General features: G+C 35.5%; 1 protein-coding gene across 2 annotated transcripts in view; it reads left to right on the top strand.

Annotated features, from left to right (window-relative positions):
• Nucleotides 1-24,977, top strand: part of LOC110378158 (cytoglobin-1) — a 37,894-nt gene that overhangs the window by 5,784 nt on the left and 7,133 nt on the right. The window contains exons 1-2 of one of the 2 annotated variants that reach the window (XM_064040492.1): nt 12,018-12,174; nt 23,599-23,759. In XM_064040492.1, the coding sequence (XP_063896562.1) occupies nt 12,094-12,174; nt 23,599-23,759 (242 nt within the window). In that variant the 5' untranslated portion in view covers nt 12,018-12,093. Of the gene's footprint in view, nt 1-12,017; nt 12,175-23,598; nt 23,760-24,977 lie in introns of those variants that run through there. The other variant, XM_064040497.1, reaches the window with a different exon arrangement.

The raw sequence follows: 24,977 nt of genomic DNA, 5'->3' as shown, positions 1-24,977 counted from the left end.
CCACCACGACTTCCACTAAGTCACCACGGCTTTGTCATCTATTTAATGTTTTTTTTACGTAATAATACTTGTGTAATATTTTTGCCACACACAAATGCGGACTAATTAGAATCACTACTTTTATCCCTATGGTCACGTCTATTGCGGTTCAGTTCTGTTTAATCTGCTGTGCTTTTGCTGTTAAAGTACAAAAATTAAGTATATGAACGTTTCTCTTCGGTCCCTTAAAATTCAATATCAGACTATTCAGATCTTTGATTTTGCTGACCCCGTAGTCGCTGGCATAAGGGACAGGATCCGCGTACGAAGTCGCGGGCAGAAGCTAGTGTAACATATTTATATTTTAATTTAAAGTACCTATTTAAAAATGAAAAAAAATAAGGCGAAAAAATAATAAAAAAAATGAAAATGAAATAGTTACATCTATAATGTCGCATTATCATTAGCTTCAATGTGATCGCGTCCTAACGCTTGCCACGCCCACTCACTGCAAACAAGTTCAGTGGATGCTCAATGAAGGCATTTTATTTACACATTGTAACGATGATTGTACAAGTAATTACACTTTTATAATTACAATACTACTTTTATGCATACACGTGTCGTGTTTAAATGGAAATTCTTTATAGGAAATTATGAAAACCCCTCTACTAAATCTTGATAAAATATCTTATTAATTGTTTAAAGTTATTAATTGTTCAACAACAATTTTTGGCTTGACGTTTTGTTTTTTTTTTTTGCCAATTCTATTCAATTTTTGGAAGGGACTACACATACCTACTCTAACATACAGAAATATCGTTTCATTATATTATAACCAAGCGTCATTTTCTATTGATTCAAGTAAACGTGAAATGATCTTATAATAATAATCGTCAAAAACTTTGCAGCCATAAGCAATAGGAATTGTCAAAGAACTTATTAAGTTTAAAATAATGTGTCTAATCCAGTAAGAGTGCAATTAAATTATAATTTTCAATTACACAGACTCAATGTTTAACTAATTAGGCATTTGTAAAAACATCATAAATGTATTGTAACAGTTAATTAAATTACCTATTTCAATTAGGTACACTACCTCAGTTATCTTTGTAATTTAATAGCATAAAAACGTGTAACAAAAATCAACCACTATTACGACGAATACGTTAATTTGTGTAAGTACCTAACACTTACAGACACACTACTTACCTGTATACGATAGGTACAGACTATTATTCGATAGTAGCTTTTGCCCGCGACTTCGTTCGCATGGAATAGTGACTTCCGGCATATTTTTGGTTTGACCAATAGATGGCGCTATATGTCCGGAATAAATTTTATTTTTTATTTTTAATTTTGAAATAAAAACTATCCTATGTCCTTTCTCAAGTTCCAAACTATGTCTGTACCAAATTTTACACAAATCGGTTCAGTAGTTTAGGCGTGAAGAAAAGACAGACAGACAGACAGACAGAGTTACTTTCACATTTATAATATTAGTTAGGATTGATAGATAATAAATTACTGTCTAATACTTATCAGATTATATTTATCGTTAACTAAGATTTGCCGCGCTGCTGAGCGAATCTTGAGCATCTTTTTATTTAAGGCTCTAAAATTTAAAAATAATAAACCAGTTATGTAAGAACTTATTTTTTTTATACAATAGAGACATATCAATTGATAACATAGTTTTATTAATATAGAGTCATGAAAAAAAAATACTACAAGAAAACACGGCCATATTTAATTGTGCCTAATTTGGCGCCAATTAACACCCGCCATTTTTGTCACGGATTCAGGATGTTACATTTAGCAGTTCCTTTTCAAGTTAATTAAATACTCCGCCTACTTTATAAGTATAATGGAATGTAATTAATCTAATATTTCACACATTGATATTAGATTTGTCGGTTTATTGTTAGATTTTGTTATTACGAAACTATTTTTCGGTACTCGCAATTTAGATTTGGTCGCTTGTTATTTTATTGGCTTTAAATACTGTACAGTAAGTAACTTGACCACGGAACCAAGAAAATCATTTTTCCAATGGTTAGAGCCTGTGTCTAATATATTTCTTAATCGCCCAACAATGAGAGAACCACCCACGGGTCCAGAACATATCCAGAAGTTACATAAAATATACAGAACAATATTTACTTAATTGTTTTTCTCTAACTATAACGCATTTAAAACACACATATCACTTTTACGCATACCTAGCGTATGTCAGTTCCATCGTACCCTAATCATACATTCATCACATACACAGGCAATTATAAATGGGCCATAAATTCAAACAAAACTTTCGCATCGACTCCGGCTGGGACAAGATTTTATGGAAAGTAACTAAGTCAGTCCTGTTCAAATTGAAGGTTGATATTACATTATTTCTGGCTGTCTCATACTTGACACATTCCACCAACATATGGTGAAGGTGGTACCGATACTTAGATCGAGCGTATAGACCTAAGAAATAAATTGGATCGCCTTCAAAACAAACTGTCAAACAACATTGGTCGACAGTTTAGTCTGCAATGTTTGGAGGCTCAGAGATAACGCAGACCTACCTAGTAAATGATAAATAAATTCATATGATTTGGGGCATAGGGCAAACAGTGAGATCATATGACTACTGAATAGTCATATGATGAGAAGTTTGTACAAAGTAAGATGTTTATATGCGTTTGTTATTTAAGTAAGCATCTCATTTAAAGATAAGATAATAACAAAGCAAACGGCTCTTGTAAATAGTCTTAAGTAAATTGCATTAAACTCAAGTAGCGATAGTACTGTTTGATTTAGACTACAAATATTAAAGGAACAGAAATTGTGAATATCCGATTCGCCGTGTTCACTGAAATCATCTACTGCCAAATTTTCAGGAGTCAAAAACAAAACGTAAAAGTCCTTTATTTATATTTTTGTAAAGTCTGGAAACTAACAGTTTCCTATTTACTTTTTGAAACAATAACCTCATTATAGTTGTGGGTACAATTCGAACCGTATCATTCAACTTAATTCGTATCATTCAACTTAATGATTCCATTTGTATTAATATGAAGGTTCGTTTAGAATGTATTAAGTTTACGGTACTTATGCCTAGACCTATGTGCGTAGTTATTCCTATCAACACGCGAATGAAATATTAAAGACTTGAGAAATATAAGTACTCCCAGCATACAAAGCTTACCTATAGATCGTACTAGCCGTTTTCCCGCGTTTTCACCCGCGTCCCGTGAGAAGTACTGACCGCGCCGATATAAAATATATCCTATGTTACTCGGTGTGAGTGCAGCTTTCCAACTGAGAAAGAATTTTTCAAATCGGTTCAGTAGTTTCGGAGCCTTTAGGATTCAAACGAACAAAAAAAAAATTGTTGTAAATAGAGACTCGTTATGCGCCGCGGTTTTTCCGGTCCAGCCTCCGATGCAAAGGTATAATCTTTCTCCTTTTTTTACTTTCTTTCTATTTAAAGTTACAACTATATGTCTAATTCCGTTGAGTATTCTTCCTCGAGAATCAGGTATGCTAACCAATGAGGAAAGAGTACCTGTATAGTTACATTTTAACTAACGGTGAAGGAAAATATCTTGAGGAAACCTGGATTTAAAAGCTGAAATCGCCAATCTGCCTTGAGCAAACTTGATTTTAAATGATTATTAATTTCAGGATATAATTCAGGATAAAAAGGTTGTTCATATGACTTGTCTACATAAAATACTTGTATGAATGCTTTTCCTCAATATGCAACACAATTTCATATAGGTATTTAGTGTAGTAAGTATGGAAAAGCCTATTGGAATTCATGATTGCTCTTTTGTTTCTTCAAGTAATTTCATTGTTACTCTTGGCTAGCAAAAGCTAGTCTTCAAATGAAGAAGATTTTTGATATGTGCCAGGAATAACTCAGTATAGTTAAATTGCTACTATCCTAATATGCAGACATTAAAATGGGAGAGTGGATTTTTATTAAAGTTAGCAGTCATATAGTATAGGCATGTCAAAGTTAATAAAAGCAACTTTCTATCCACGTGCGGGAAAACTCTTTACCACCAAACACGTTTGCTAAGCCAGATAATACATCACATGCATGCTTCACGGCTGTCATTTAACAGGGGCTTCCCACAATATTATGCGACGTGCCTTAATTACCTTCCAATCGATCTAGTTTAAATATTAAATTGGCAGCCTTTATCAATTAATGGGCTGGTCGTGAATAATGTTTCAATTGGTCCAGAGTCGCGGTCGATTCTGGGTTAATGCAATTATTGGAGTTCAATTGGTTTGACGCGGCATGAGTGGACCCACCCGCCACAGTCCAATTAATTACAGGTAGGGTGACCACGACAAACGTGATTTTTCGGACTAAATCCTAAATTTTGAAAAAAGAAACCACGATTTGTGTGGTCAGTTAAAAATAAAGATTCATTGATACAGTCAACAAGTATCGGATGTAGGTATTTATTATAATGAGGTCATACAAGTTCAAGATCATAAGCTTTAATCAAAGGCGGCTTGGAACGTCAGTAAAAACGATAACACAATCATCATAAGACACGCGTTAGTGGTTAAATTATTTCATTATAAGATACTCAGTACTAGTACATAATTCGATTTTCCACGAAGTATCATCTATACACGTAACACACAACAACTAAGTTTACTCCTCGCAAGACCAACAGATAATTTCTTAATAAAATTCCGAAAAGTCATAAAGTTTACGCTCACATTATTCATGTTTTAGGAAGTTCGTGTCGCCTGTCGAATAAAAATTAGTTAGAAAAGTTCCAAATATTACGTGTTACGCTTGAATTTCATAATAAAATTTACAAGGTGCTAACTCGAGTAATAAAGGTTGTTCACGTTTTGCTAACCTGAAACTCAGATAATTTCACAATTTACTTAGTTTCAAAAATACAAAAAAAAATACTAAGCAAGAGGTACCGACCACCTATCAACATAAAAATTTTGATTAATCAGATAGGCACACCACATACGCAATTTATTAATTGTGGACTGTCTAAAAAATATTTTAATCATGGTGTCCCTAACATTGAACCTGCTCTCCCCGACGGAATACGCGACACAATTACTCAAAACTGTGACTTTCCCTTTAATTAATCCTACCAAAATATTAAAACTTATTCGTTTGTATTCGGGTTACTTTGATTAAGTTATAGTAACCAATTTAATAAGCGAGGTCAGCCATTAGTGGATTGTTTTTTTTAGTTAATTGGCTTAAAAATACATTTCGCTAATAGTTCCTTGTACATACAACTAATTTGTCATCTTTATTTGTGTAGGTTTTTATATGACAATTGTCACAGTGCCTCATGGTCCTCCGCAGACAGTATTTACCTAGGTATACAAAAACACATAGGTACTTACAACGTTATTAAAAGTCACCCCTGAAAACAGTGAAAACCTTTCCAATCTTGCTACTACAAGTAAAGATGGCTCTTTTTACCCACGTTTATCTGACTACGTATCCAAGTAAGATACTTACTGGAACTTTAAGTATGTAAAAAGTAGAGCTTGAACAGGAGCATTATTGCACAGCATTTTGAAGATTATCCCTATAAAATAGTTTTAATGTGAATACTAGATAAAGCATTCATTTATTAATATGTTATATTATACATCATGCACACACATTTTGTTGGATATTTTTATATTCAATGACGTCTCGGTGCTGAGACATCATTAAAATATTCAAGAAACTTACTCTGCTTAGAAATAGAAGGCCTGTGTACTTATTACACATTTGTAGTAATATTTGAACAGACGTACTGCGCTTGCTCAGACTGTTTGCCTACATAATTTAGATTTTAGACTCTCTAGGTATGCTGGCTTATTCTGCAGGTCTTGTACTAGAGCTGTCTTAAATTTTTGTGAGACTACATAATTTATAGTCTCACTATGAAGATACGAGTAAACAAAATGTATGAATGATAGCGAAAGGACACCGTCGATTTGTTTTCTATGTTCGTTATACCAAAATAAAAACATGTAAAGCTTATTAGATAAAAACTGTTGTTAATCAAATCATTTGGCTTTTTAAGAGGCTCTAAAAACCACCAATTTGCTATAAATAACAAAAGCTATTAATATCCGTGCTATAAATAGGTCAAAAAAGTAAAATTTGTTTGTTGAACCGATTCGAAAAATTATTTCACTGTTGGATGACTTATAGGTAAGGCTTTTATCCTTAAAGCTTGTATTCTAATCCTTTTATATCGGACGAAGTTTCCTTCTGACGCTGGTGAAACCGCGAGAAATTACCTAAGGAAATTAGTAAAAACATTACCCATGTATTTTTGTGTGCACTATGCATATCACAAATTAAACATGGAAATACAAGTAAAACAGGGTCAGTGTACGCGAGTCAACTTTAGCCAAGATGTTATACTATTATTCCTTGGCAAACTTGGCTGTTTGAAGAGTTTCTGTTGCGGTGTGATAACAACATGGAGAACAAAATGGTACTACAATAGTGATGTAAAATGAAAAAAAACGATTTGTTTTTTTTCACTTTATTGAAAAAAAACATGAAAAAAAACTTTGCATCGTTGTTTTTTTTCTAAATTTGGTTTTTTTTCTAGCCTACTTTTTAGTTCAATTTTCAAAATTTCCCTTTCGTTGAGTTAATATAAATGAATGTTGCCAATATTTTCATGAAATTTGGTTCTGTTTTATCAGAAAAGTACCGTAGATTCAAGAATAAACCTAAGACTCTATTATGTAACCTTAAGTATTAATTTTTAACGGTAAATGCCCTAACAATTTAAGAGTTATTATACTCTTGAAAAAAACAAGGCCCAGAAAAAAAACTGTTTTTTATCTGGTTTTTTTTCAAGGTTTTTTTTCACACTAGAAAAAAAAACGGTTTTTTTGCAACACTATACTACAATAACAAAACCCCCGACCCAAAAAAAGTACGCAATAATTATGACAAAAGGTTAAAAACGCTAAACCCTATAAAAAGCAAAAAATAACTTTTAACACTACGTAAACTAAATTTTGTCGTGTCGGGGGACCGCTCTAATTCATTACTTTAGATAGGGGAGAGTGGGGGAATTACGGACGCGGGGTAAATACGGACTAGCAAGTATCTACTCATTCAATCCCCCCCGCAGCAGCCCGGTGCTGTCATCTGTTTCTTTCCACCATTTTAGTGCCACGCAAAAACTTACGACAGCCGGCTGCGCACAGTTTCAAAGGTAGGTAAAATTTCAAAAAAAAGTGAATATTGATCTAATTTTTAGTGTTTTACAATTCGAGGGACAGGTCTGTATATTAAGTGATGGTAAAAAGTGATATTTTCTATGGATAGGTTTGTCAATGGAGTTTGAATCGCCAATGTTGTTTTTTTACGAAACGTTTTCATAACCGACAAATTTCTCTCTTTGATTTAAAATACCCAGTTAGGTTAATTGCGGACAAGCCTCGTGGGGTAAATACGTACGTCCGCAATTACCCCTAATTCGATAAACTATTATGAAATTAATCAATAACTACTCATTTTTAAATGCCTCGGAAATATATGTTATAAGAAAAAAATCGAATCATTACAAAAAGCTGTACAAGAAATAAAAAACCCGTGGATAACTTTTCGTCAGGCGGAAGAAAATATGGTATTCCCAGAGCTGGGTATTTGTTTGACAAAGTGAAAAGGGCAGTGTTTCTACAATACCAAAGAGAGGATAAAATCCGTTTTTAACGAAATGCAAGAAAACTAACTTAAAATCTTGATTAGAATGTTGATGTTGAAATGTTGATTACTTTTGCATTTATTGTCAGGAAGTGATCCTCCCACCGAAGACTGGATTATGTGTTGAAAGTGTGGGTAACAAGTGGGCTCATGAGAACTGCACTGCAGGAAGTTCTTCTAAAGACTTTTGCCAGTGATTTTTGCTAGGTCCACCTAGTCCGTAAATACCCCATGCTGTCCGTAATTAACCCAGGGTCAGTCCGAATTTACCCCGAGGGCTACGGGTAAATACGGACTGACAAGGTTTTGTTTTTGCTAAAAATATTATATTTATTGATTGGTCTCGTATAAAAAGTATAATTTATTTTGTAGACAAATAACTAAAGATTGATAATTAATAAAGACAGACTGATTATTACTAATAGGACGAATGTTGTGCGTTATTTCCCTTCAGCGTCCGCAATTCCCCCACTCTCCCCTACGTGTTTTTTTTAAACGAATGTTGTAATTAGGTAGGTTATCATTAGTATCATTTGATTTATGTAAGTATTTATGAAGGAAAAAAGCGGTCCCCCGACACGTCAAAATTTAGTTTACGTAGTGTTAAAAGTTATTTTTTGCTTTTTATAGGGTTTAGCGTTTTTAACCTTTTGTCATAATTATTGCGTACTTTTTTTGGGTCGGGGGTTTTTTTAAATTTATAATTTAATTTTATTTCATGCTTTTTAAAGGAGCTCCTTAATTTTTCCTTCTTTCATTTAATTTATTTTATCTTAAGATGGGGTCACTATATGCGATCTCGGCCAAAGGAAGCTGTTTAACAATCCTCATGACAAACTGGCTCTGGGAGAATTGCACAGATGGAGAAAAAATAAAGATTAACCTTTGGACATTCCAGATTTTCAGCAAAAATATAAATCGGTTTATCCATTTCATACCGGCATTCCAGGGTTTCATCCGCCACATCCCATTTCCAGCATCAGGTTCTCGTCAATCAGAAACATGAAGAGAACTCGTCAAGACAAATTCAACGAGCCCAAACTCGATGGGTTTACTAAAAGGCAGTTCAGGGTTACGTCTCCTACCTTCGTGCCCTAACACCAGACCAGCTCAGTGGTTCCAAAAGATATTAGTGTTTCAAATTTCAGATCTCACATATACTTGCAAGTAAACTGAGCGTGTAACATTCCTATCACATCTAGCAAACGAGCTGATGACCTTGAAGACCTGAACCGATTTCCACCAAACATAGCTAAGAACACTCCCGACTGACATACCTTTTAAACAAAAAAAACCGCATTACAATCGGATCATCCGTTTGGGAGCTACGATGCCACATACACACACACACACACACACACACACACACACAGACACGTCAAACTTATAACACCCCGTCGTTTTTGCGTCGCGGGTTAACAAGTAGGTACAAATAAGCCTATTTCCAACACCAGAAAATGCAAATTGACTAATCTGTACTAATATAATAAAGCGGAGCGTTTTTATTGATTGTTTATTAGGTAAAAGAATCCCCGAAACAATTCACCTGTAATGAATATTTTTTAAAATTTCATTGTTGGTAAGCTAGCTAGACTATCATCGAGTAACATGCTATATTTTCTCCGGGTACGGGAAGATGTTTTAGACGCAGGCGCAACCGCGGAAAATGGCTAACTTTATAATTAGAAATTAAATGATTCAGTTTTGCAAATATTACATTATTAATACTTTTTGTAGAATTCATAAATCGTTAAGGGGTATTTGGTAAAACCTAATGGTTTTAGGTTTCGGTTAGACACCTAATTTCATTTGAAACTAATATCGATGTATCTCTGTGTGGTTTGATAAACCAAACCCTAATTAATTACCTAATTCATATTTGTGCTGTTTAATCTTATTTCAAGTTTAATGTGGTAACCTCAACCGACATCTTGGTTTTTTCTTATATTTGATTACCATTGGAATTTTGTATTTTTATTTACATATTGCTTTTAAAAAAAGTTTAACTTTATATTTAAGAACAATATGTCGCTATGTCGTGTCAACTGTTTCAACAATTCTGTCGTGTTCATTATTCATAGATGCAAGGGAATAAGAACTCAACTCTGGCAAAAAAAACATTCCCCCATTTATTCATATAATTTGCATAATTTGGTATGGACAAACTGCATAAACTAGTTCAGCTATTCACAATAATGATTCCGATATCGAATAGATTGCATGTCATTGTGACTCAGATATAGCCTTAATTTCCAAAATTTTTGAGTGGTTTTTCCATTGATAAAATCTAAGCTACGCAACGATATCCATCTTTTGTACAGTCTACTAGCACATAAGTACATACATTTTAAAATGAGAAGAAAATATAAGTTTTTTTTTTTCTATTTTTCCCCTTTGTGTCACGGATATAAGTAAACTCTCATCTATTTTGTACAGTTCAACTCAAATATTAAGACATTACACCCTCAGAAATAGCAACACAACCTCAACACGCACTTACTAACATGTATTTTACCCCCTTTACTTGTTACCATGTAATTAAACAAAAATGAACAGAGAAAGCGAGAGCAATAAGGCTCAAGTTGACAAAACGAGGCCCATGAACAATGATTACGGTGTTGTTAGTTCTGTTAGCACCATGTGATTTCCACCTACGCAAATATTGACACACTGTGTCACGCTGTGTCTGGAAAGCCTTACTTATGTGAAGGCGAAAGTGTTTGCTGGTTACACTTTCCCGATAAAACAGTTGAATTGAGATGCAATTTCAATCGAACGCAAAATCAAAAAGTTGTGGTAAAGCTCCAACCTCTCAATTATGAGCGTGTGGGGTCGATTTCAGGTCAGGCAACTTTTCTATGTTTGTATGTACTTTCTCAGTATATCTTGAACACAACTGACTGATTAAAAGGTGAAGGAAAACATCTCGAGGAAACCTGGAATAAAAATCTGAACCAACTCGCATTGATTAGGCGTGGTGATTAACTCTCAATCCTTCTATGTGTGCGAGAGTGCCCAGCAATGAGACGATAAAAAGACCGATGTTAAGATGCAATTTTTCATTGCATTGGCAAATAGCACGTGGTTAAGGGTAACACCACCAGACACTACCTAGTTTAATCGTCAAAACTATACATAGTTCACTCTACGATCCGTGTGACTACAGAGTAGCGGACAAAATTTCTGATATTGCTGTGCCCTAATATAGGACCTATAGGTAAATCAAACATATTGTGGAAACAAACAAAATATAAAAACAGTTGACAAATAAAGGAATTAGGTTATCTTTTAGGGCAGTCTTAGTTCTAAGTAAAGACTGCTAGTCAACTTCTTTTAGTTCCTAATACTGAGAAAATTATTAATATTTTTGATGGTAAAACCATTTTACATAAAAGATCAAGATCAAACCGTTTTCACGAAAAATTATGAAATAGTATCAGAAGGAACATTTTAGATGATGATTCACAATATTATTCATTCGAATCCTTTGCTGCTCTTCTATGAACTTAGGTCGGTAAAGGTATTATGCACTCGTCAGTGCAACATTATTTTGTCATTCTTTGTACCTGATTCATTACTTTTATCAACTCTATTTCAACTATCGAGTAATAAGATTAGTCACCAATCAATCGAATAGTTGTTAATTAAAAGCTAGATTACAATTTTGTCTCGAACTTCTCTCAAGTTTCTTATCGCCATAGAAGCAGGATATTTATTACTAGCTTCCGCTCGAGGCTTCGCCCGCATGAGTTGATAAAAAGTAGCCTATGTGTTAATACAGGTTTTCACTATCTACATACCAAATTTCAACCAAATCGGTCCAGAAGTTTTTGCGTGAAAGAATAACAAACATACATCCATACATTCTCACAAACTTTCATCTTTATAATATTAGTAGGATTACAACAATGTAAACAAAATTGATTCGAAAGTCCCAAATTCACAATAAAAGTCTTCATAAATCCATTCATTATTTCATAACTATAAAGCTATCAGTGCAAAAGGGTGCATTGATTACAAACTTGATAACATAGTCATACCTAGTTAATTTCACAAACTTGATGCATATTACGAATTTCCAATACATCATGAATGAATCATTAAAAAATGCACCTTCTTTCCCAACAAAATGATGACGCCATAAAATTCAAAAAAGGAATTCTCGAGACTTCCAGAGACGAATTAAATTATTCTAATGAACTTAAATGGCTACGTCACTGTTGAGATCACTCACCAACCAGTATTTACGTTTCGTCTTGTGACTGATATGAATTTTTCACTTTTATTTAAACAAGTTTGCGTAAAACGTCATAAGATCACAGAAACAACTTAGTTCGTTATTTAAATTGGTGTGGATCGGTCGTTTTTGATATTCGCTGGTGAACTTTAGTACTAAGATGTTGTACGTGTATCTGTCCTCGGTTTTTATAGTGCTTACAACTATTTCTATGTTTCTGAAGAAGGATAAAAGTGGCAAGGTTAGTATTAAATACTAAAATTTTCTTTAATTTTCTGAAAATGTTTTAGCTAAAGATATTTCGGTTGCTTTTGCATTGTTGTTAATTTCATATCTCTGAGATCGAAAATTAAGGTGCGTTTTTTTACCTTAGCAAGCTAGGTAAGTGTTTCAAAGTTAATCATGTAAATACGAAGATGTCTACCAAATGACACACAAGTCAAAGGATAATGACAGAGTCGCATTCACAAAATATATTTTTATTTGTTTTTAACTAATAACTAAAACTAGTATTGTAAGTGTTCACTAAATATACATATTTGAATAGCCATAAAATGGGTAGCCTGTAGGAACTCTATAGGGAAAAATGTATCTTTGAACACTGAATGAAAATACGTGAAATAAATAAAAATCATAATGATTTTATTTATTTCACGTATTTTCATTCAGTGTTCAAAGATACATTTTAAGTTTAGTTCAGACAGATTTAATATCTCTATATCCTAAAGTCTAACTTTCACCAGTCAAGCTAGACTTTCTCTAACTTCATAACATACAAGTCATCATTTAGAAATATGTTTTAAGGATCCAACGAAAAAAAAAATATTGACGGAATATAGAATGACAAAAACAGCATTCAATAGATAAGGGCCGATTTTTCAAGCGATCTGGGGAGTAAATATGGCGATTTGTTTTTTTTTTCAAAAACGTCCAACATATTCTTGAGATAAAACTTATATTAGTGTTTTTTAAAGGAAATCATTAAATAAATCCTCCCGCTGAGGGTGCAGCATGAGGGAGTGTCAGACTCTTGCTGACTAAAATCTACCATGTTCCTTCTGAAGCTCTTTAAGTACCAGGGCCGTGGTAACTCTTTCGAACAATCCCTTAGCCCATATAAAAGTTATCTGGCGATTGAAGATTCGGTCCTAAGTATGTTCTAAGTTAGTACATTATGTTCTTCGTGCCATAGAGATGACTCATAACTTATTTTTGTTTTAAAACACAATGTTATCTAATAGTTGTGTGTGGGTAATACAAGTTTTAGATCGTCTCACCATATATAAATATACCATATACTATGTTAACATAGGTAGCGGCTGATTCTTTATTGATTACGATCCATTCAATTTTGTAAAGTTCAACCATTTTTTATACGTGCTGAGAAAAAGGTCTATGAAATATGATTGCTAATTAATTCATTAAAAGCAAGATTTTTAGCCTTAAGCCTTAATAAAATTGGCTATCTAACACTAAAATATTTAGGTATGTACTTCAAATCAGTCCAGTTCTTAGATCTTGCAAGTAAACAAACTATTTAGCTTTATAATAGGTATTAGTAGGCGTAGATGTGTAAAAAGACGAAGGGCTGAACCGATTCTCAATAAAATTGGAAAAAAAGGCCCTGATAGAGACTAGTGTGTTATCATCATAACAGACTAGAACCGGACATAGACCGGGCAAGACAACAATTACGGAGCTGGTTTCATTTTTGGATTACAAAAAAATGCATAAAAATATTAGTTTTTTTACAACAGCAAGCGAACGACCGATGTCGGGTTTTCCGTGTTTTCAAATAACAATTTATATTCTTACACATTTTGGCACTATTCTATGTAGAATTTGAATAAGAAATAAGGTTGCATTTACTTTAAGTATCCTTAAGGAATACCTTTTGCCGATTCTGATAAGGATACTGCGATTTTACTTAACATTATATAGGTACCTATATCATTCTTGAGTATAGTATCACTGCGGGAGTTAACTCATCGTAACAGTCGTTCGCGCTGAGTTAGCAGCACCGTCACCAGGCACTTTGTGCAAGCATGCATTTTTACCGGATACTATTGTTTTTATGAATATTATTGTTTTATTCATTGTATTAGTTCAGTTCGATTCTAGCCATCAGCCTATCTTGTATATTTTTCTATTAATTAAACTAATTGTAATAAATAAATATTTTTTTTAATCAAAATCCCGACCGCCGAAACTTAACTGGCGCAGTCGGTAGGATCGCGACGCTCTTAGTTCGGATAAAACTCTTCGTATCGAGAGTGACGATTCCCAAATCGTTCCTTCGCGATCCGCAACGAACCTATCGTGCGGTCGGTCACCTTTATAATCATCGAGATTGATCTCCGGAGAATTGGAGGAAGCTGCGCTGGCTGAGACTCGACTCGACAGGAGATGCAGTGGCTGCTTTGGTAAGTACTCTTCGTTTTATCAAGTGTCCTTGCTCTATTTCCTGTCTTATTATAATTTGTGTATTTTATGTTGATATTTGTGTGTCTGTCTATAAGCTAAAATCGCAGTTGGCAACCACAAGTTATTATAAATAGCGTTAAGTATTCTGATAATAAATTCCAAGTGTTAAATTTCACACTTCTATTGTCTTGCGTACAAGCGCCACTAGACAGGTAAATTGAAGTAGTACAATGTCGCTCAGAGATTATGATGCTAACTACAAACCGTATAAACTTATTGCTGATTTGATGCCAAGATATGATGGTAATCCTAAATTACTTAATTACTATATAAGGGAAGTAGAAAGCTTGTTACAGTTAACAAGTGAAGTAGATCGCTCACACCCAGCATTATTCTGTTTAATTAAGAGTAGGCTCAGTGGTCCCGCCGTCGATGCAATAGCATATGAAGGTTATCTTAATTCATGGGACTCGATAAAGAGCGCTTTGATAAGACGCCTTGGTGAACCACGTAACGAGATACAGGTTATGCAGGAGCTGACGCGAGTGCGTAGGTCTAAGACAGAAGACGCTGAAAGCTTTGGCAAGCGTCTCCGTGAACTACTAGATACTTTGTATTCTGTGGGTGAGCACGGAAATAAATCGTACTATGAGAAGATGGTTATCGAGCAGTACGTGAACCAGTTAGACTTCCACGTATCTTTAGGCGTTCGAATCGCTAAACCAGATACGTTCGAAGCAGCTATCATAGCGGCTAGGCAAGAAGAGGCTAGGCTTGCATATAATAGAGCTACTTATTTTAATAATCCTTCTACGTCTCAAGCGAAACCAAAGGAGTTGATTAAACAATCAACTAACCCCCATCGCAACACAGGAAACCCAGTAGCACAACAGCCTAACTTCATAAATCAACCAATTGCCCCTTTTATTACGCCACAAAACAACTTTGTGCCACAACAAAATAACATGTCCCCTGAACAGCGTCAACAGTGGGTACAGTCCATGTTGCCCTGGAAGAACAAACCAGCATCAGGCAACTTCAGACAGAACGGTTCAGGTAACTTTAGAAGCGGAAACTTTAGGAATCAACCAAACATTCCGAAGCCACCGGTTCTCACGCCCGTATCATCTGACGTCACGATGCGTACGGCAGGTAAGCCGGAAAAACCACAGTTTACTTCACAGGAGTTATTTTATATTCAGAGTCAGATGAATACTCAGGACCAACAAGGCCCCGTTGACAGTGAGTATTATGACGTCACAGACAATAACGACTTAGCGTTCGAGCCCAACATGAACATAGACGAACAAGAGGTAAGTCACGACCAGGATTTTACCCAGGACCCCAGTCTAGACAACCGGACTTAATATCGATCAATTTTCAATCTAAAAAATATCTACCATATATCATGATACCTGAGTTTAACGGTAAGTTTTTAATAGATACAGGCGCGAGTCATTCCGCTGTTGCTACCGACGTAATAACAGGTACTATATTTGAGTATTGCGTAGAAAGAGAACTCTTTCAAATTAAAACCGCACATAACTTATCTCTACACGACAAGGTAGCGTACCTTCCGTTACCCCCGGTTTTTAATAGCGATATAACACATAAGTTTATTATATTCGATTTCGATCCCAAATATAAAGGCCTAATCGGAATAGACCTTCTGCAAAAACTTAAGAGTAATATTGATTTAAACAATAATGTTTTACAAACATCTACGGCGAAAATACCTATACATTTCACTAAGCCACCCCCTAGGATAAGCATTGAACCTAGGTGCGAAAAGATAGTTAATGTCAAAACTAACTACTTAGACGGACAATACTCTCATGATGATTTTATCTGGTCAGACGGATTGGCGTCACCGGCAGCAATAGTCAACGTAGAAAACGGTACTTTTAAAACATCGGTGATCAATTATAGCGATCAAAAGAAGTATATCCCGGTTAACCCGTCTATTGAATTAGAACAATATTCGAACGCAAATAGACCTAACAGCTTTGCTATAAATACCGCGCAAGTCCAAACAGATATTGATCACATATTAACCGAGAACCTTAAGAGAATCCGCGTAGATCATTTGAACGACGAAGAGAGGCGCGAAATCACCCGGTTATGTTATCAGTATAGAGAGATATTCCACTCGGAAGATATACCACTTACCTTTACACATGCTGTCAAACACGAGCTCAGACTAAGTGACGAAACACCAGTTTTTGTACGAAGCTATAGACAAGCCCCAAAACAGCGCGATGAAATTCGGAAACAGGTTGATAAACTCCTTCAGCAAGGTGTTGTCCGAGAGAGCATTTCCCCTTGGTCATGCCCCGTACATATTGTACCTAAAAAACCCGATTCTGCGGGCAATGTCAAATGGAGACTTGTAATCGATTATAGACGGCTCAATGACCGTATCATCGAGGACAAGTACCCTCTACCGAACATCCATGACATACTAGATAGATTAGGGCGTGCACAATACTTCACCACATTAGATCTTGCTAGCGGATACCATCAGGTGGAAATGCACCCCAATGATATAGAGAAAACCGCATTTACCACAGAACGAGGACATTACGAGTTCCTAAGGATGCCCTTCGGACTCAAAAATGCACCTAGTACATTTCAAAGACTTATGGATCACATACTAAGAGGCATAGATAACGTTTATACATATTTGGATGACGTAATAATAATATCTACGTCACTACAACAACACATTGAAAAATTAAAACAAGTATTCGATAGATTTAAAACACATAATCTAAAGATCCAGTTAGATAAGTCTCAGTTCTTGCAAAAGCATGTTAACTTCCTAGGACATGAACTTACCGACGAAGGCTTAAAACCTAATAAAGATAAAATTAAAGCGGTACTCAATTCCCTCTACCTAAATCACAGAAGGAAATAAAGCCTTCCTAGGTTTAGTCGGGTACTACCGAAAGTTCATACAGGACTTCGCTAGACTCACCAAACCAATGACCCTTTGTCTCAAGAAAAATAGTAGAGTTATTCACTCTCCTGAGTTCTTAGAAGCCTTCAATAAGTGCAAACAAATATTAACCAATGCACCAATATTGAAGTATCCCGATTTTGATGAGCCATTCATTCTCACTACTGATGCATCCGATGTAGCATTAGGTGCAGTGTTATCACAGGGTACAGTAGGATCAGACAAACCAGTGGCATTTGCATCTCGGACTCTATCCGATACAGAATCGCGATACTCTACAATAGAGAAGGAATTACTTGCCATAGTATGGGCAATTAAATACTTTAGGCCCTATCTCTACGGTCGAAAGTTTACAATCTACACAGACCATAGACCTCTTACGTGGCTAATGTCACTAAAAGACCCTAATTCTAAATTAACTAGATGGCGTTTAAAACTAGCGGAGTACGACTATAAAGTTGTCTATAAAAAGGGTCGCCAAAACACCAACGCAGACGCTCTTTCACGCGTAAAGATCTTCCACGGTAGTATGGATTCATTGGCTGTAAACTTTGATGATAATGATGACGACGAAATTATAAATAGAATATTTGATAATGCACGTAGGCAGGCTGAAAATCAATCAGAGACGCCCGATAATCAACCAGAGACAACACCTATGGCAAATGTTCCCGAATCTCGGATAGGTACGGAGTCTGATAGTATGAGTATAGTATCAGTAGAACCAGAATTAGTATCCACAAGACATACCCAGCCTGACAACGAAAACAGAGGTATACCCATTATCTCAGATGCTATTGATAGGCAACTTAAACAGTTTCACATTAGGTCGACACCCGGATCCACATATAGAGTAGATAATAGGTCTACTAACTCAAAAGTAGTCGTAAAAGATGTCTTTATCCCAGTTAATAATACGGAGTCAGAAATAGTTAGATTTCTTAAAGAACATACCATAGCTGATCGTGTATTCCACTGTTACTTTCATAATGAAGAGTTATATCATGCATTTTCTAAAGTTTACACAACCATATTCAATGATAGAGGCCCCAAGTTATTTAAATGTACTACACGCGTTACTCTAGTAGAAAACAAATCGGAACAACAAGAATTAATCAAAAAATATCACGAGGGTAAAACGATTCACCGCGGTATTCAGGAAACATATAAGCAGTTACATAGAAATTATCACTGGCCTAATATGCTACTTACCATTCAAAGGTTTGTTAATCAATGCGACACTTGTTTAAGGTCTAAATATGAACGCAACCCCTTAAAACCACCCTTATCTTTGACTGAAACACCGCGTAAACCAATGGAACATATATTTATGGATCTTTACTCAACAGGAGGTGCAACGTTCCTTACAATAATAGATAACTTCTCTAAATATGCTCAGGCAGTTCCATTAACAGCATGCAGTAGCGTTCACGTAGCGGAAGCATTGCTAAGCGTGTTCTCAGTGTTAGGTTTGCCCAATAAGATAACCACGGACTCAGACACTAAATTCGATAATGACGTTATTAAGGAGATATGCGCACTTCATAATATTAACATACATTTTACAACCCCGTACAACCCTAACTCTAACTCCCCCATCGAACGGTTACACTCTACTTTAGCTGAAATAATAAGGATACAAAGAATGACCAACAAAGATGACCCTATACAGATAATTATGAAGTACTCTATAATAGCCTATAATAACGCTATTCACTCAGCAACAGATTATACACCTCACGAATTATTATTCGGACACACAGCTTCTAGGAACCCTTTAGAATTATACTATCCTAAGGAGTTCTACCAAGATTATGTTATTAAGCATCGCGCCAACGCAGAGGCGGTTCAAGAGTGCATCGCTGCACACATGTCCAAGAACAGGAGCAAGTGATTGCCAAACGCAATCAAGAAGCAGAAGAGATAAAGTTCAAGGTAGGAGAAACTGTTTATAAGCAGGTAGCTAAGTCAGCACGCAGTGACAAGACGAAACCAGTCTTTAAAGGGCCCTACAAGATCATACATCTTCACCCAAATAATGTGGCTGAAATAATAGGTAACCATCCGAACTCTAAATCTATTAGAGTTCATTTCAAGCTGCTACGAAGACCTCATCTTGTTACAGGACCTTCATCGCAGGAGCCGTCGTGCTCGACGCAACAGCAACCGTAACCATCGACCACGTAGGTAATGATCACGGTATCCTCCTCCTTAAACAAGGTCAACTCCTTAAACAGGACAACTACTTTAGTCTCGCTTGCGTTTATAATATTAGCAATCTGCACTTAACAGCTATCCAGCTGATGTCTTTATGATGATGATGATGATGATGTCCTCCTAGCCGATTATCGGCTACGGCGGCTGTTCTCATGTAAGGAGATTAGCCAACTACGCAGGACATATTATAGTGCACGAGCATTTGCGCAGACACAGGTGCACTCACTATTCCTTAACTCATAGCCCGATGGGACGGAAACTGACACGACCGGAGAGAGATCAGGCGCAGGACCGACATTTACGTGCTCTCCGATGCACGGGTGTATCAATCACCAGCTTCCAGGCTCCGGGCTGCTTTGTGAAAGTCTTCTAAAACCCACAAAGCGATTTCGGCCCGACTCGGGAATCGAACCCGAGACCTCGTGCTCAGCAGCCGCACTTGCGACAGCTAGACCAACGAGGCAGTTAAACGAGGTGTCTTTATATGCAAGCACTAAAGCAGCTGAGAATGTAGCATCTGGAGAGCTACATAAAACTTATAGGAATCAAATAGAATATAGTTTAGATATTATAGGTAAGAAAATTAAGTCCTTAACGCCCCAAGTTAGGAAGCGTCGCGGTCTTATAGATGGATTAGGTACTATAGTTAAGTCTATAACTGGAAATCTTGACCACGAAGATGCCACTAAGTTTGAAGAAGAAATAGCAAATATTAGAAACAGAGTTAGAACCGTTGAGGTTTCACAAAGAAAATCACTAGTGTTGGCACATAATACAATCAATGAATTTAGTAAACAATTGTCAAAATTGAATAATAACCAGAAAAACTTGGCTAGTTTGCTGCAAAATATTACCAGTAACTCTAATGATTTATCAAATCATTTACATTTCCTAGATATTTACGTACAGATAGATTTTAGTTTACAGATAATAATAGATAAGTTAATGTTGTTAGAAGATGCTATGACATTTGCTCAGTTGGGCACCATGCATCCTAGTATTATAAGTTCGCAGAATTTAATTGAAGAGTTAAGAAACTTAGAAAATAGGTTTACTTTTAATCCAGTAGCTAGCATTAGTCTTAATAACATATACAAGATAGAAAAGTCGATTAAAGTTAAAGCTTACAGTACAGAACACTCAGTCAACTTTATTCTCGAAATTCCGTCAGTTATCCCAAAAACCTATGACCTTATTCATCTCTATTCTATCCCCAATAAAAATAACCTTACTATTATTCCTAAATCCAAATACCTTGCACTTGGTAACGATGAGTACGCTTACCTGGAAGAAGACTGCCAGCCATTGACCGACGACATCCAACTCTGCAAACTCCTGAACACCAGAAAAATCGAAGATACAGATGACTGCATACCAGCCCTCATCCAGCATCGCCGAGCAAATTGCACCCACGCTAAGATGAACTTAAGAAGAGGAAAAGTACAGAAGATCGGGGACAACAACTGGCTACTCGTCCTAAAAGAAGATGAAATAGTTAAAACACAATGCAATACGAAGACAAACTACAAGAAGTTATCCGGAATCTATCTCGCTACCCTAACAGAAGACTGCCAGATGAACGTCTTGAACAAGACACTGCAATCTCACACCGACACAATCGTAATCAACGAAGTCATCCCATTACCGGAGCAGCATCAAGTCCCAGAACAACCAATACAGTTCGAACTTCATATAGAGGATATCTCCCTAGACAGCATCCATGAACTTATCAACAGAGCCGGCGACATCTCAATACCAGACAACTATAGTTGGCCAATCATAGCAACCACGCCTAGCTGGAGCACACTCATCTTATATCTCTTATTGATCGCTGCAGCATCTTGGAAGCTGTATACCTGGAAAACTAAGAAGATCCCAGAGGACACCAAAGGCAGCGAGGACGCCGCCAGAAGCAAGAGTTGCTTCTATCTTATGGAGGGAGGAGTTAACTCATCGTAACAGTCGTTCGCGCTGAGTTAGCAGCACCGTCACCAGGCACTTTGTGCAAGCATGCATTTTTACCGGATACTATTGTTTTTATGAATATTATTGTTTTATTCATTGTATTAGTTCAGTTCGATTCTAGCCATCAGCCTATCTTGTATATTTTTCTATTAATTAAACTAATTGTAATAAATAAATATTTTTTTTAATCAAAATCCCGACCGCCGAAACTTAACTCGGGTCACGCACCTTTCCTTATTTAAGAAAGGAAAGAGCAAAAAAAGAGAAAAAGAGAGGACTTGTAAATCCAGGTTTCCTCAAACGCTTAGCTGCTTTACTTTTGAATAATTTATTTATTTTTATTTTGTATTTCTGCCGATATCTTTGAGCCCAATCATGGATCCTGCAATCATTGCGGTATTACTAAAATATTTAAAGAATACGTAATACAAATACAAAAATACAAAATCTTTATTTATGTTTCAAAACTTTAACATAAGTTGGTGATAGGAGCCTCCTTTTAAGCTCCTTTTAATAATAGTAAATAACAATATATTGCCTACAGATACATAGGTTCGGCTAAAACCTGGCAAGTTATGCGGTTGACCTTACGTCAAACCGCAAGTCTATTGACACTTCACTCTATGTATAACATCAGTTAACTAAGTAGGTACCTACTGCTTATATATATTTATACAAACTATTGGGATCAGGTCAAATAACCACAAAAAACCTAAAGATTTGCCGAAGGATTAAGTAAATAAGTTACAAAAAACTGTATTATGGCGCCAATTAGCTGTCAAGTGAGAACTGGTTAGCATATTTTTATATGAACCATATTTTTCCAGTTTATTAGTAAAGAATGAAGTAGCTTTTCTTACGATTTTCTTTGGAATAAAAAGCTTTTAGTGCTCTCTTTAACTTTTGAACAGGTAGCGATTAGTACGTGCAATTTATTATTAAACAAATCTATGAAAAATGTTTCAAAACCGGGAAAATTCAGATCGATTAGTCAATCATCATCTGCCACCCTTTTCCCAACTAGGTTGGGGTCGGCTTCTAGTCTAACCGGCTGCAGCTAAGTACCAGTGTTTTACAAGGAGCGACTGCCTATCTGACCTCCTGGTTTTTGATAATTAATATTAGTCACTAGGTCACATTAATGTACCGTGATTTTAAATCTGACCATAAAACGCACGTTCATATTATACAGCACGTTGTAACTTTATACAGAGTGTTCCCATTTAGTAAAGTAGTCAATTCAGCTTATTATCTCAAGGTCTATTTTATTGATAGTGTAAATTGACTCCCGCATATTATGTAAATTAATCAATTGGAATATTTATTCGTTACTTGTAGTGTAATGTGATAGACGCCGAATGTCTTCGTCGAGGTAATTGTCAAACAGTTGTTCAAATTGATGTTGTATTAAGAGGAATGTTACCTATTATTTGAGTATTAGATCATAGGTTGTAGTCGTTATAGAAGATTAGATATGTACTAAAATCTAGGTACATAAAACGGAAAAAGTCCCGTTATAAACTGATCGAAAAGTTAACGGTAAACGATTAAAGAAAAATAAAATATTAAAGGTTTATGCAGATTTTGCTTAACCTGCCAAGTTTTTTCAAAATTCGAGATATAGGTACCTATGCTTTATTTTGTAACAGGTAAAAACATAAACCATCAAAACTTGGCTGAATACGTAGCAAGTTGGGTTATTTTATTTTACCATAAATTAGGTATCATGCGTGCTTACAAGATAGCTCTAGCTAGGTTAAGATGCCTGCAAGACTAATAAAATATCTTATAATGCAAAATAGGTATATATTTTTATTTATATCAATTTTAAGGTTGAAGCACCGACTGTAGCGCGTTTTAAGATAAAATGTGTTTTTAACGTTTACCTAAGTTAACACCAAACGTGAGATCATTCATAGTACTTACCTTATAGTAAAAGATGTTAATGCTAATAGTTAAAGATTTTAACTATAAGAACTAAGACATCAAAAATTACTTTGAGGTACATTTGTTTTGTACATATGTGTTAATTGAATACAGGTTACATTATATTACTAAGAATTAAGACCTTCTTTTCTCACCAAAATCCTTATTCCTCAGGTGACAATGGGCGGCTGGCTGAGCTATTTCTGGTGGGGCGGCGACCCCGACGTGGTGAATCCAGTGTCAGGCCTCACAAGGCGTGAGGTCAGCCTGGTGCAGAAGTCCTGGGTGCCTGTCAACGCTGACGCCATCAACACTGGTGCTGAACTGTTAAAGAGGTGAGGAACTGAGAATTAATACTTTCAAAGGGTGGTGATTGTCAGTTGTTTTTGCTTCGAATGCACTCTCCTTGCTTTGTACTTGTACCTATATAGAGAGGTATAGAGAGAGTAAGGTAGGGCGATTTTCACTTGTTTTTCTTGGACCGCGATCTCCTTATTTTGTACCTACATAGAGAGGTAACAGTATTAAAGTTAGAGGAAAAAAAGTGTTGTCTTAACAGGGTAACGTTATTGTGTAACCTTCCAACGGGTTTTACAGATTTGTTGCAATAGGTACGATGACAAGATTCTCAGAAATAGGCGTGTTACGGTCTTCGGGACTCCTTCGGCAGACCACAAATGATTTATACTTGAATACTTAGGTACCTAAAATAAATAAACTTTAATTTCAAAATAATTTTTAAATTAAAGTTTATTTATGTATTACATAGTTCTACGAAAAGCTCACTTACATTGAAAAAGGTGAAATTCAGACCTTGCATATTAAGGAAAATATAACTCTTCATTCAGACCTTCAAACTCACATATTAAGGAAAGACTATTCTGATATAATTTGCAATAATCTTATCAGAATTCTTATTTCGGATTAAATTGCATCATATTCCGTGATCTTGTAATATTGACCCACTTACGAACAAGATTCAAGTTGTAAATTAAAATGCAAGGATTTTTAAATGGCAGCCTAACTCTTCGGTACTGCTGACGGAATTTATTTATTTATTTTTATTTTATTTTACATTTTTAGGAAAACTTACAGCTAGGTAATACAATAGTTAATTATTATAAGTGAGATATCGCCAATTACAAGTTTTCACAAGTACCTAAGATGAACAATAGTAAGCTACTTAACAATACAAACCTAAATTTAAAAAATAAAATTACAATTAAAAAATGACAATTAAAAGACTAAATCAAAATAATTTTACGACTAACGTAGAAAATACGTAAAAAACCGGTCTTAATCTAGTCTGAGTGACCTTAAGTTGCAACAATGCCGTTTAATTCTAAGAACGGCAGTTCAATTTCAAAGAATTGTTATAATATATCAATCGTAGAATTCTATCACGAACGAGTAGAACCCTTTTTAAAGAATGAGGGAAGCTAAGTGGCTGTATATACGAGTACCACGGAGAAAGGAAAGGAAAGATAGCAGAGATGCCATAAAGAGGCTAGGTTTTGTAGGTCACGTAACGTACGGTAGGCGAGATCAGTTGC

This window comes from Helicoverpa armigera, chromosome 2 (assembly GCF_030705265.1).
Source record: "Helicoverpa armigera isolate CAAS_96S chromosome 2, ASM3070526v1, whole genome shotgun sequence".
In the NCBI taxonomy this organism is placed as follows: domain Eukaryota; kingdom Metazoa; phylum Arthropoda; class Insecta; order Lepidoptera; family Noctuidae; genus Helicoverpa; species Helicoverpa armigera.
This window is presented reverse-complemented; position numbering and strand designations above follow the sequence as displayed.